The 14,430-nt window shown below is 40.5% G+C and overlaps 1 protein-coding gene across 1 annotated transcript in view; it reads right to left on the bottom strand.

The window, feature by feature from the left end:
- The window catches only part of slc43a1b (solute carrier family 43 member 1b), a 27,443-nt gene extending 13,518 nt beyond the window's left edge, over window positions 1-13,925 (bottom strand). Inside the window, exons 1-5 of the mRNA XM_073476839.1 lie at window positions 13,711-13,925; window positions 9,819-9,977; window positions 5,009-5,192; window positions 4,849-4,904; window positions 4,327-4,403 (exon numbers count right to left, since the gene is read on the bottom strand). Coding sequence (XP_073332940.1) covers window positions 4,327-4,403; window positions 4,849-4,904; window positions 5,009-5,192; window positions 9,819-9,972 — 471 coding nt within the window. The 5' untranslated portion in view covers window positions 9,973-9,977; window positions 13,711-13,925. The remainder of the gene's footprint in view (window positions 1-4,326; window positions 4,404-4,848; window positions 4,905-5,008; window positions 5,193-9,818; window positions 9,978-13,710) is intronic.
- Window positions 13,926-14,430: the final 505 nt, after the last annotated feature.

Here is a 14,430-nt window from a genome sequence, read left to right as displayed (position 1 = left end):
GTCATGAAGTAGTGGCTCTGTTAAGTCATATTGTCAGGCGAATGTCTTTAGGGAGCCTACATGTTTATTTATTTACTACATTTTGTTTAATATGTTACCAGTGTATCAATAATCATATTGCAAGAGAAAGTACGGTGGCCGACAAGGGCAAACGTGGAGCAGCGGCCAAACGCTGCAAACAAAGAAACAATGCAGAACCAAAGACACACAAACACACAAAACAAATGCAACAACAAAATGCTGCAAATACAGAAAAGATGCAAAACCAAAACAACACAAACCCCAAAACACATGCTATAGAGAAATGCTGCATATTGAGTCAACACAACAGAAGTGTCCACACAACGGAAAAGCGCCAGGCCACTAGGGGCTCCTGACCTCCCGACCTGGACCTATTATACTGTATGGACCAGTCTGTAGATTGTACCTGACGAGAGTGGAGTAAAACTTTTAGAGAGGCGACATAAAAAGGTACGTGGTTTAAACATTTGGTTGTAATCTTTTACAATAATATAACAATAACAGTTCAAAAAGATTAACAGATTTACGTAGGCTAACGCTAACTGATTGTACGTTTTCTGTTTGTTTTTCTGTTTGCTCTTACGCTGTGTGGACACTTCCGTTGTGTTGACACTTCCGTTGTTGACTCAATATGCAGCATTTCTCTATTGCATGTGTTTTGGGGTTTGTGTCGTTTTGGTTTTGCATCTTTTCTGTATTTGCAGCATTTTGTTGTTGCATTTGTTTTGTGTGTCTTTGGTTCTGCATCGCTTCTTTGTTTACAGCATTTTTCCATTGCAGCATTTTGTTGTTGCATTTGTTTTGTGTGTTTGTGTGTCTTTGGTTCTGCATCGTTTCTTTGTTTGCAGCATTTTTCCGTTGCAGCATTTTGTTGTCGCATGTGTTTTGTTTCATTTATCAAGTATGAACTAGCTAAGGTATTAAAACTTGGTTTTGACACAGGGCATCTCTTATAGACAGGGCAACAACAATATAGAACGATGCAGGACCCATCATAGCACAATTTCTTATGCTATGTAGAGCAACAAAGATATAACTGAAGAACATTCCAATTACTCACGTTGCCCAGAAGCAATTGATTGGAAGTTCTTTGAGGGAACCTTCACTGCTTTATGTGATTGAGAACCCAGCTTTATGTAACAGAAGAGGTCATTTTTTATAAAGCTATTGTAGCGATTCTCTGCGCTCAGTATCAGTTATATGTCTGTCTGCTAAATGGTCTATCTTTATGTCTGTCTGTCTGTCTGTCTGTCTGTCTGCCTGTTTACAGTCCTCAATTTTAACCAACGCATACCACTCCACCCTACCTTTTTCTTCATTTGACTGTATCAATGGTAGTGGTAATAGCATTGGTTATAGAATTGTGTGGTACCCAAATGTCTTTAAATGCTGCAATGTAAAGATGTTGATGACTGAATATCATGTGTTTGATAAAGACAAACGGCCCTTAAGTTCAGCTAATGTCGTACCGCTCTGCTCTGACTCTCTATGTCCTCAGTAATGTTTCCATGTTGTTGTAGCTTTGCTCTCACCTCTGTTTTTCCATTCTTATCTGCCCTCCCCTCTTTTCCACGGCTCTCCCCCTCTCTTTCCATTAGCTGTTCCATCTGTTCTTGTCATCAGTTCCCAAACCCTGCCTCCCATAATTCTTTCCTTCATTCCTCTGCACTGCTGTAGTGCACATGTAGCCTAAATTATGGACCGAATATGTAAAAAATATATCAACAAGGAGTTCTTTCCACAGTGTGCCACTGTTTCTCCTACTACTGTGTACACTTAAATCGTGGACATATCCATTTCTTTGTCACATGAGGGGCTCCAGGGAGGGCATTGTCTGACTCAGTCACCAGACAAAGACAAAATTGATATTGTATGATTGTACAATAAACAGAATTCAATGCCAACTTACAACTTTAACATCAAATGTGTATAACTTTACATCAAATGTGTTTTTAATTCTCACTTTGGCAGCTACAGTACAGTAGGTTTCAGGTTAGGAAGGCAAATAAACTGTGGTTAAGATATGATTAGAGTTGGCCAACAAAACAGGTTAGAATTGTGGTTATGTTACATTACTCTGCATGCTACTCACCAATCAACTCTTTCCACCACGGTACACAAACTGCACACTACTTTCTGCACTGGCACTGAACATTGGAACTGGAGGGAAATTAAGAGTTGTGGAATCTCCCGATATGAATGTACAGTAAATGTAAAGTAAAGAGACACAGGAGTGGCTGTAGACTTTAAGTCTTTTTAAAACTCTAAACATGACACTATTGACCGCTTAGATCCCTGAAAGTAGGAGATTTTAGCCGTAAACTACTGTGTATGTGGGAGGATTGAAATACTGCTGGTGGCTCTGGTCGGTCACTTTATTGCAAACTGCCTTTAAACTACACAGAGGTACAAACGTGTAGGCGGCTGGTTAGGTTAGCTAGGAATGTACACAGCTTACACCAGGTAGTTATGTAATAGCTTATCACCAAGATAAAACACACCACAACAGACACAAACAAACACACACAACCACACACCAGACCAGGAATAACAGCAGTGAGGCCAAAATGACCACGCCAAGGACAAGGGCTAGGTCAGGACAGACAGAGAGAGAGACGGACAGAGAGAGAGACAGACAGACAGACAGACAGATAGACAGAGACAGAGAGAGAGAGAGAGAGGCAGACAGACAGACAGACAGACAGACAGAATGAGAGAGAGACAGACAGACAGACAGATAGACAGAGACAGAGAGACAGAGACAGAGAGAGAGAGAGGCAGACAGACAGACAGACAGAGAGACAGAATGAGAGACAGACAGACAGAGAGAGAGACAGACAGACAGACAGACAGAGACAGAGTGAGAGGCAGACAGACAGACAGACAGAGAAAGAGAGAGAGAGAGACAGACAGACAGAGAGAGAGAGAGACAGAGAGAGACCGACAGAGAGAGACAGACAGACAGAGAGAGAGACAGACAGAGAGAGAGAGAGACAGAGAGAGACCGACAGAGAGAGACAGACAGAGAGAAAGAGGGTGGACAAGGCTGTGGGAGGGTGTGTTGACCACCCATGTTTTTGATTGGCTGAGAGGCTGCAGCAGAATTTAGAACAAGCGGAACAGCATGTGCTGCTTTCCGAAATACCCCCCCCACACACACACACACGCACACACACACGCACACAGGAACACGTGCTTACAATAACAGGTACACACAAAGTGATCGGACCATGACTACTGACCTATGTGGTCATTGACAGGTGTACTGGACTCAAAAAGTCTCTCACCTCAGTAAATCACAGGTCAGACAATTGTTGCTGTTCTGCCTCTTCCCAATCTGTGATGTCACTGGAGGTGTTTCGACTTGACGGACAAATCGAAAGAGAGAAAATAGTGTGTATGGGGTGTCCTGGACAGCAGGGTCATTTGTCCTCTGTCCCTGGCTATACATCATGACTTTCAGACTTTGTAAGCGTACTGAGGTTTTTCCAATGGCACTTTTGGCCAAGGTAAGTCAGGTGTAATGGTGAAAATGTTAGCAACACACCCAGCAGACACAGAGCAAGATTAGGATTCATTTGGAGGAGGTTTTGTGGCCACCTGCAGTTTGGCCTAGACTAACAACGTATAGGGTACTGCAACATAAACAAGAGTGAGCTGCTGCTTTTAGCAGACAAGGGCAGAGCACATGTTGACAGGCATCGTGGATGGTGTGCACTGCAAGATAATCTCTAGTATGGAGAACTATAACTGCAAAAATAATGAAATAAATAAGAGGCTCAATAAATGCTGTAGTAAGATAGCAGTTAGTCGTTTGACTGTGCTGTAAATGCAGTACTGTAGTGATGGCAATTAAGAAAATTACCATATATCTGGAGTACCACTACCTCGGTTGTTTACTTTAGTATTTGGCATGCTGTGCGAGATCAAAATAATGTGTTAAATGAATGTACAGTATGGTTCAAACTGACACAGTTTTTTGATTCATTCATTCTGATCCACTATGCTTCGTACTCATCCTTGTTATGCTGGCAAATATTTCACAATAAAAGCCTTGTCAAAATGTCTTTTCTGTCTCACTGAAACACTAGAGAGCTTTTCATTTGTAATTGTAATGCAGTAAGTTGAAAGGTCGTACTGGGAACGGATCAAAAACAAGGCTTTGCTCTGAAATATGACCAATTAGACTTATTACAGTTCTGTTTCAGTGAGTTCAAAAATAACTTTATTCAGCTCTGATACAGCTGTGAATACATTTTTGACAGTGTTTATTTGTGTGTGTCTTTGTATGAGTGAGAATCGTACTGTGAGTGAGGTGAAGGTCAGGCAGATTCCTCCAAAGCCGTTGAAAGAGACAGCAAGGAAGATGAGGACAGACAGCGCTGAAATGAAGAATACCATAGTGAACTTTACAGATGCATTCACTAGTCTTCATTTTGAACCTTCGTCAATCTTTTGTAACAGAAACCGAGTGCTTCCAACATGTCAGAAAATGTGTGTTTGCACACAACTATGGTACTTGAGGTAGTTCAAAGCTGAACCAGGAGGGCAGGCTTCAAACTGTCTTTATATTCCACGTTACTGGAGGTGGGTTTACTATCATCATCTGACTGCTTACTTTCCCTGTCCGGTTAGAGTATGTTGGAGGGAAAGCTAGTGCGTAAAATTCTTTACCGCAACTAATTCAAATACTACAAAAATAAGACCTTTGCTGTAACATGATGAAATTACTTCTTGGTGGGAAAATTGTGCTGTTGCATTAGTGGGATTGGATTGATGTAAGCACAGGACAATTAAAGCCCTGACATATTGATGTGTTGTCTTTACCTTCAGGGTTATATGCAGCAGTAGCAATCATCGCACAGGAGGCTGCAAAACATGAACTAAAGTATATACAGACATTAGAGCACATATCGAGTGTGGTGTCATTTTCATTTTATATCTGTGAAACTCATATTCAGATTAAAAGCCAAAGAAAGAATCATACCTGCCAACAAGCCTTAGTGGGCGTGGCCCGTATCTGTCCATCAAGATACCCAGGGGTAAAGTGGCTGCACTCAAGAGGAACGAGCCAATGGTGAAGCCAAGATTTAATATCTCCTCCTGCTGCACACAAGTGCGCCATTTAACGCTCTCCATGGAGGTCATGTTGGTGTTGACAGTCTCATTTTCTGGATAGAGTGATAGAGAAAACATGTTAGGAGGGAGGGGGTAACCTGTTGAAAGTAGAGAAGAATTCCAATTTTAAATGTGGCCATGTATGGGAATGCCTGCCATAGAGATTACTTTTTTTTTCCAGATCTGACAAACTGATATGTATGAGTATGTATATATGAGGACACAAAAGAAGTTCTCCTGGGTCTTGGATGAAGAGAGGCAGGTTTATGACACCTGACAAGTCTACTTATGGATGATGACTGCACCAAGAAACTGACCAAATACAAAGGTGAGAGTAGAAGCTTAAAGTTGTATCAAAACCTCAGCACATGAAAAATGTGGTTAGAGTAATGTATTTGTTATTTGAGTGAATGGTCCATTTCAAGTAGAGCAAAAGTGTCATATCTCACTTCTGATATAGAGTGTGACTCAGCTGCTAGAACAGCTTAGCCTCCATCCTCCTTGTCTTCAGCAAGACAGACGTAGAGAGAGACAGACAGACAGACAGACAGACAGACAGACAGACAGACAGACAGACAGACAGAGAGAGAGAGAGAGACAGACAGACAGACAGACAGACAGAGAGAGAGACAGACAGACAGACAGAGAGAGACAGAGACTGTCTAGTAACCATGAAAGCAGCTTATTACAATGCTTCTTATTAGGCGGTGACCTCTAGGGAGTGTAGTCCACACAGTGAGGTGGACAGGGATAGATGGTCAGGTTAAACAAACATAGGACCTTTAAAATGTGACCAATCTGAGAGTGTACAAAGATCCAGTATGCTGGTTGCTGTTACGCTTCAACAGTCATGTTGTTTTGAGAACAGTGATATACGTGCTTTTGGGAGTCACTGACAGTCGACCTATTCAGTCGTCAAGGATGTGTTGTTGTCTTTGCAGGTTTGACAAGAATTAACTTAATGAACACAGTAACAGAAATTTAGGGATGATGCAAGATGCAGAGACTACCGAAGCACTTGGCAGTCTTCTTTGCAGGAAACTAAAAGGCAATATTAAGAATCAGCTGTTGAATTCTCGTCTCTCAGAGAAATTTGTCCTTCATTGAAGACTTCAAAAATCCACCTTACTCCCAAAGAACCATGGGCATCAGCTTTGTGATGGTCATAGAATGTCTTCATCAAGTCACAGACACCAAAACCTTTAAACATCCTGTCTGTGGTACTGACTTTATCTCATGTACAGCATCACCAACTGGTAATAAAACTAAGGGGTACCAGCTGCATACAGTTTGGACACTGGTGCACAGAAGGTTGTCATGTATTCATGATAAAAAAAAAGGTCAAAATCCTGCTTCAAAAAACAGTTCACCCTAAAAGTAAAATCCAGCCTTGTCAGATTAGTTTGTGATCTCGGGGCTTCTGGAGACTTGAATTACAGCAGACAAGCTGTATGGAACCATTTGAGTTTTTTTTTTTTTTTTTTTTTTTTACGTTTTAAAATAAGTCACCACTAATTAATAATTAACTATTTTTTCCCCTTTTACTGCAGTTCTGTATGTGGTTTGTTTGTTTGCTGTACCTAGCTGTCCAAGATGGCGGATGTACGGCATTTGCACATGTAAAAGTGGAAATTTGTTAATTATTAATTATTGTTGATGATGAATACATCTGCTGATTTTCTAAGATGAAATGAACAAGAAAGAGTTTTACACCTCTCAAATTCTTTGGAATGCATATTTTTATTTTTAAATTTCCCTCATACCTTCACATCATAGCCTATGTCTTGGTTTCTTGAATGATACTTTCTTTTTGTTATCCTTCTTTGGTTCTGTTTGTTTTATGCATATGTATGAGCTGTAAAAATATTTTTTCAATGTGATTATTTAATTTGCCCTGTATATTTCTATGAATAATTATTATAATATTTTAAAGTTGATTAAAAAAAACATTGGATGGCAGTGCTGGTTGCTTGTTGTAGCATAGCATTCTTTAAATTCAGTCAAGTCAAAGGTCTAGGTCCTGTATCGTAGGCAACTGGACTTGTTTCGGTTTCTTAAAGACATTTCCCCTCTCAGCCAAGAGGTTTCTTCAGTTCTAACTAACTGGAGGGGAGTTGCAGGCTTTTAAACTCTGTGTGGGAGTGTCCTTACAGAGTTGTTAAGGACACATGAGAGCTCTGAGTTTCAGAGTCTTTAGGGCCACTTGTGGGTCGTTGACCCAACTGGTCTTCATGTGGGATGTTAGGGCTCGGTGAGCCCAGGTGTGAATGGTTGTTAAGCTGTCTGGGGAGGGAACTCAGAACAGCATTGTAGGTGGTTGATAGGTAATGTCTTAGGCCACCTCCTCTGTTCAAAGACGGTCGTTCCAGTTTGACATAGATGGATTCTGTTACTCCTCTTTCAAACCATCTGTCTTCTCTGGACAAGATGTTTACATTGTTGTCCTCAAAGGGATGATTTGTCTCCTTCAGATGTAAGTGGACAGCAGAGTCTTGACCTGAGGAGTTGGTCCTCCTGTGTTGTGCCATTCGTTTATGTAGAGGTTGTTTTGTCTCACCAGTGTACAAATCTGTGCAGTCCTGGCTGCACTGAACAGCATAAACTCCATTACTCTGTTTATGCCTGGGTGATTTGTCCTTAGGATGGACAAGTTTCTGCCTCAGTGTGTTGGTGGGTTTGAAGTGAACCAGGATATGATGTTTATTGAAGATCCTCCTGAGTGTCTCAGATGTTCCAGCGACATAAGGAATGATGATGTTGTTAAGTTTTCTCGTCTCCTCCTCTCTGTCTGCTCTGGATCTTTTAGAGGTTATGATAAAGGTCCAGTTTGGGTCACCACAGGTTTTAAGTGCTCCCCTGATGTGCTTCTGTTCCTTCTCCTTCCTCTCTGTCTTTGTGAGCACGGTCTCAGCCCGATGGTTTAAGGTTCTGATGACCCCCAGTTTTTGCTCCAGTGGGTGATGAGAGTCAAACAGCAAGTACTGATCTGTGTGTGTAGGTTCTCTGTACACCTCAATGTTGAGGCTTCTGTCTTCTTCAGTGTGTACTGCACAGTCCAAGACGGGCAGACTGTCTCCAACATCTTCCAGTGTGAACTTGATGTTATTGTCCACAGCATTTATATGTTCTGTGAAGGCTTCCACTTCCCTTGCTCTGATTTTGACTCAGGTGTCGTCCACATACCTGAACCAGTGGCTAGGAGCAGTTCCTGTGAAGGTAATCAAGGTTCTGCTCTCAACTTCTTCCATGTAGAGGTTGGACACTATTGGGGACACCGGTGAGCCCATGGCACAGCCATGCTTCTGTCTGTAGAAACCTTCACTGTACTGGAAGTAGGTGGTTGTCAGACAGAGGTCCAGTAAGGCACAAATGTGGTCTGGGGTGAAGTTGGTTCTGCTGGACAGAGTGCTGTCCTATAGCAGGCGTTTCTTCACCATCTTAATAGCTTCTTGAGTGGGAATGCATGTAAAGAGTGATGTGACATCATAAGAAACCATTGCTGGAAACATTGCTAACCAGTGTTATCTCTCTCATCTTGTTGGTGAAATCTTGTGAAGTTTTGTTGCAGTGTTGAGTGTTACTGACCAAAGGAGCTAGGATACTGGTTAAGTGCTTGGAAATGTTATAAGTAACTGAGTAAATGCTCCTTCCTTGTGTATCTTGGGGAGTCCATAGATACATGGGAGGGCTTCCCCGGGGTACACTCTGTAATGTAATGGCCTGTCGACGGCTTTGTCCTTTTCCGGTTTTTGCAGACATTCTATAACCTCCTCTTTGTAGCTATTGGAGTCTCATAGGTGTTAGTATCACTAAGCAGATCAGTGACTATGGTGTGGTCATCTGCTTTGTTTAGCACTACAGTGCATCTGCCTTTGTCTGCCGGCAAGATTGACAGAGCATTAAATTATGATTTCTCCAAATATTTAGTCAGTCCAATTACAGCAATACGAACATTGAAAAATATGCTATGCTACCACAGCTAACCAGGCACCGCCATCTGAAATATGTAAACATAGCACAAAAAGTAAGGAAATTTGTGTTTGGTAGATTATTTCACAAACTTGACTCTGCTGCTCATCCCACAAATGCATGTTCCTTACAAATGTGGCACCATTTAAAAGGGAAATAAACAGGCTTTCCAACGGTATGCCAAGAAGCATTGTTACAACAAAGAAACAATCTACCAAACACAAATTTCCTTACTTTTTGTTCTTTGTTTATTATTCATTCATTCACAATTATACAGCAAGTGTAATCGTTGTCTCAAACTAACTTATAACCAATTTCTGCTTTTACTGCAGTTCTGTATGCGTTTTGTCCAAGTTGTGTTGCCATGTCTAGCTGTCCAAGATGGTGGAAGTACTTGCTTACTTTTGTGAAACCTTTCTTCAAACGTGGGGGTACATTTTGGGGTGGGTTCTTTCTGCAATAACCCTGCCAGTACTATTTATTCATTCTGTTTATATAATACATTTATACATTTTGTTATACATTTGTTACATCTGTGTTTTAACAGAGTTTTCTACAGTGTTTTTTTTTTTAAAAAAAGCCATGCACGTAATTTTGTTCTGCTCACTACTTTTTTGTTCTGTGCTGAATGAAAATAAAGACATCTTGAATCTTGAATAAAGAGATCTTGGTAAGCTTTGAAACTATCTGAGAGAGGCAGATGATCTTACCAATACAAACATGGGAATAGAAGCCTTCGTTCTTCAGCATGATGAGCAGCGAGCCCCAGCCCAGCAGAACAGCAGAGAATAGCAGGTTCTCTATAATGGCGGTGATGGCCATCCACCACCTCCTCCTATATGCCTGGGCCAAGCTGGGAGCCATGACAGCTGGAAACAGGAAACACACAAGAGGACAACATTGGTCCAGCAACAAAGTGCAACAAATCCTTACTTTGCACCAACTTATTTTACTGTGTTAGTGTCTCATTAGAGTTTTATTCACTTGATGAACATGATATGATCCTAGTGGCTGTTGACTATTTAGATTAGTTGAGGTTAGCTAACACTTCATTTGGTGAAATGGAAAGTGGGCACACCCAAAGTGTTGCTAATAATCCTTCACTTCACATGAAAACAGTGAGTGCTCATCAACAACAGAATTGCACCAGGATGTCTGTCTGTTTACAGGAGACAGTTTGACTTTTTGCCTTCTTGTCCTTTCTCAAAGAGGTTTTGCTAACCTTTTCTGATTATCTGAACGCCGTTGCTTGTTGCCCTTTTGGAACTATTTGTAGCAAATTATGCCACATTCCCAGATATAAGTATTTGCTTTGTTGGTTACAATATCATCAGAACTGCTAGAACCGATGGGCAGATCAACAAAACAGTTTTCCTTAGAGTTGATACAAAGTGAGCTTATGTTTTCTGACATCCTCCTGCTGCTGGAAACCTGGAAAATTTCACGAGTACAAATAAAATTAAGGTGGTTCATTACATTGGTGCCAAAATCCTGTAAATCCAACCATACATATACACAGGTATTAATGGGCAGCTAGCTCAGTATAAACAGTATTGCAAAGTATAGTATATTAGTACATGCAGGGCTGTGAAAAGTATTTGCCCCCTTACAGATTTCTTTTGTTTTTGCTTTTTTATCATACTTTTATCACACACGCAAATACTTTACACAGCACTGTAGTGATGTCAGCTTGTGCGCTGTGATGAAACCTGGAGGGAAACGAAGTGAAGGAGGAGACGGGAAGATGAGACTGAAGACAGAGATGTTTGACCCAAGCTGACCTACTGTAGCTGTGCTATCAAGTGTCATGCACTGATCTACTGATCTAACCTACGTGCTCACAGCTACACACACACACACACACACACACACACAGAAACATTAGGGTCAAACTACAAATAAATGGATCCAGAGTTCTTCTCAGCTTTGACTGTGTAAATATTTGATGGACTTGATAAATGTGGTGAGTGTGTGTGTGTGTGTGTGTTTGTGTAGGTGTGAGTGTGCTAGACTTTAGAAAGCAATGACTCAACCTGAACACACTTGGAGTCTTGCTGGCACAGAAATAGCAGGTGCTCTCTCTCTCTCTCTCTCTCTCTCTCTCTCTCTCTCTCTCTCTCCCTAACACCACACCACTAGGTGAACCAGGATATGTAGAGGGGACACTACAGTATTCAGTCCTGCTAAATAGGCTTAGAGAGACACCATCCAACTGTGTGTGTGTGTGAATGCTTGTGTATCGAATCGCACGCAGGGCTTTTCACTCAGACAGACAGACAGATTTATGACTGATTTTACACATTTCAGTGTGGACGAGGACGAGTTGTTGCTTTTTTTGTATTCACTCTGTGATTCCAAAAGTTTGAACAGGCATCAGTTGAACACAGCATTAGTTCATTACGGTACAGCTGAGAACATGTCTGCCACAAACACTGATTCAAGCGTATGACTTCAATCAAGAGGTAAAATACTGAATTAATACTTAATGAATGTGTCTGAAGGATTTAAAATAAATTGTTGGCAATTAGCACTTCAGCTAACAATGTGGTGGCACATTGTTATAGAAGGCCTGCTGTTCCCCCACTCAGTTTCACACAAGAAAAAGACGAACATTTTCGACTGAATTTTCACTTTCACACAGAATCAATTCATGCGTGCGATTTAGCAAATTTTCAAATTACCTAACTCCAATGTCTGAGTGCAAGTGAATGCAGCAAGAGATGATGGCGAGAGGTCACAAGGATGGTAACAGACCCACTAGCTGCTGCTAGCCATCCTGCAGTTTGTAGCAGTCCCGTTTTCTCAATGAATGTGTCATTTAGACTTGGATACGGTGGTGCTGCACAGCCTTGCTTCTGGTGTTGCACAGTAGCCACTTGTGGTATTGCAGCAAAAGATTCCCCACAACAAACATCATTGTGTAGCTCTTGTAATGTGTCAAAGAAGCGCAGCACACTTGAATTCTGAACACTCCATACGCCGCACAATACAGAGGCTACAAGTGATAACAGTGTTTACAATGAGTGATGGTCTTTTGTCCTGCTAAATGTGCCGAGAGAATGTGGTCTGTGTGAGAAAGTCATGGAAGTAAGGTCTTTTACTAAATGTACATTTTCTGTCACAACTTGCAGGGAGATATGATACTATATTCACTTGTATCCATTGTTAATTGTTTGTCCTGATTGGCAGTCGTCACTGCTGCAACGTTATTTCATGAATTAATTATTACCAAACTACTGTTACCTTGACAACTTATCCATCAACATGGCCAGCATAATAGCTAATACAACCTACACCTGGACACTCATTGGGGATCATCAAAATACCTATTACATGTACCTAATACCGTTACACAATAATAACACAATAACACTTTAATGGAGTGATTATTAATATACTGTTTCCCAAAAGATGGATGATGACCTCCAGGCTGTCCTGTAGCAATGCCTGGCTTCATAGGTAATTTGCAAATTACCAAATTGTGCACATGAATCGATTTAGTAAATCCCGGGCTCTGTATGAAAGTGAAAAAATGTGCGAGGCTGAAGAAAAAAGTGTTTTCAGTCAAAGAAAATATTCTGTCGAAAATTTTCCTTTTTTTCTTGTGTGAAACCGAGTGGGGGGAAAAATCATGATAAAACTTTTTTTCAGGAGACTTTTTGTTTCTTCACTCAGTTGCAAACACAGAGAAACAAAAACATTTCTTGTTAAAAAAAACATAATTTCACTTATATATATATGTGTATATATATATATATATATGTGTATATATATGTGTGTGTGTGTGTGTGTGTGTATATATATATATAGATTTAAAAAACGATTTTGTATAGTTCAACATGTGGCAACAAATATTGTTTGATGGGTGAGTGTCACTTTCACAAGGAAGTAAATAAAAAAATGTAATTTATGAACACAACTGAGAAAAGGTGTTGGTGCAGTACGGAAGCCCTGAAGGGCAAGTGAGATTTTTTTTTTTTTTTTCTGGTGATCCATTTTCTAAGCGTGGTCAGAATTATCACTTTAACACTCGTGTGTTCGTGACTTGATATATTTATATATATATATATATATATATATATATATATATATATGTATATATATATATACATATATATATGTGTGTGTGTGTGTGTGTGTGTGTGTGTGTGTGTACGCACACACACACACACACACACACACACACACACACATATATATATGTATATATATATATATACATATATATATGTGTGTGTGTGTGTGTGTGTGTGTGTGTGTGTGTGCGTACACACACACACATACATATATATCAATACCCATCAAACAATATTTGTTGCCACATGTTGAATTATACAAAATCGTTTTTTAAATCTTACACACAGTTTCTTATAAATGTTGTATGTTGGACAATTTGACTCAAAGTGTTCTTGCAGATCTCTTGAAAAAAGGATGACAAGATAAATACACATCACAGCTGTTGATGACTGACAGGAGAGGGAACTAACTGATCCTATTGCAGTTTTGGAGACATAACCCTAACTCTCTCAAGCAAAAAACTCAGCCAGTGTCAGTGACTGAGGAGGAAACAGTCCCACCTGCAACATGTTTAAAGTCACTTACTGTATGAGTTGTGCTCCTCCAGTAGATGATCTGTGTTTATATGGTTATGATTCAACAAACGCGTTGTCTTTGCTGCTGTTTCTGTTTCCAAACAGGTGAGTGTTTGATTCTGTTCAACAGGCTAATCTCTCTTTCTTTTTTCCGTTCTTTCTTTTGTAGATTTAAAGTGTAATACTTCCCTCAGTGTGGCAGCTGCATTCACTGGCACACGTGCACCCGAGACACTGACTCTCCCTCTCCATGTAAAGTATGTCTATAAATGGAGCTCAAGTCTCGCCCGCCCACCCCACACTGAGACACACACACACACACACACACATTTACTTTTTGACTGTATTGCAACAGAGGCCTTGCAAAAAGTATACAATCTGGAGACATTGTGTCTTACAGGAATGATGTGAACACTGCTGTGTTACTGTCAGCTGATATCTTATTTCCATTTGGTAAGTTAAGGACTTTTATTTCTCAACCTCCCAGCTTCATAAAACCATTACATCTCTCAGCTTGTAATGCTTTGGTTGCTGAAAAGCTGACAAGTGGGAGAGCAAAGTTTCTCACCTGACTTCAGTGTCAGTACTGATAAACCGGTAGCTTGCTCACTGGCTCCATCATGTGGTCGACACAAACATCAGACACTGCAGCAAGAAGTATTGAGACGTCAGAAAACATAAAGTACAAATGCATACATTTCAGGACCCTGCCCTCTAAAATGTGAATGTA

The sequence above is a fragment of the Pagrus major genome, chromosome 1, assembly GCF_040436345.1.
Source record: "Pagrus major chromosome 1, Pma_NU_1.0".
Lineage (NCBI taxonomy): Eukaryota > Metazoa > Chordata > Actinopteri > Spariformes > Sparidae > Pagrus > Pagrus major.
Note: the sequence above shows the minus strand (reverse complement) of the source record. Positions and strands in the feature narration are given on the sequence as shown.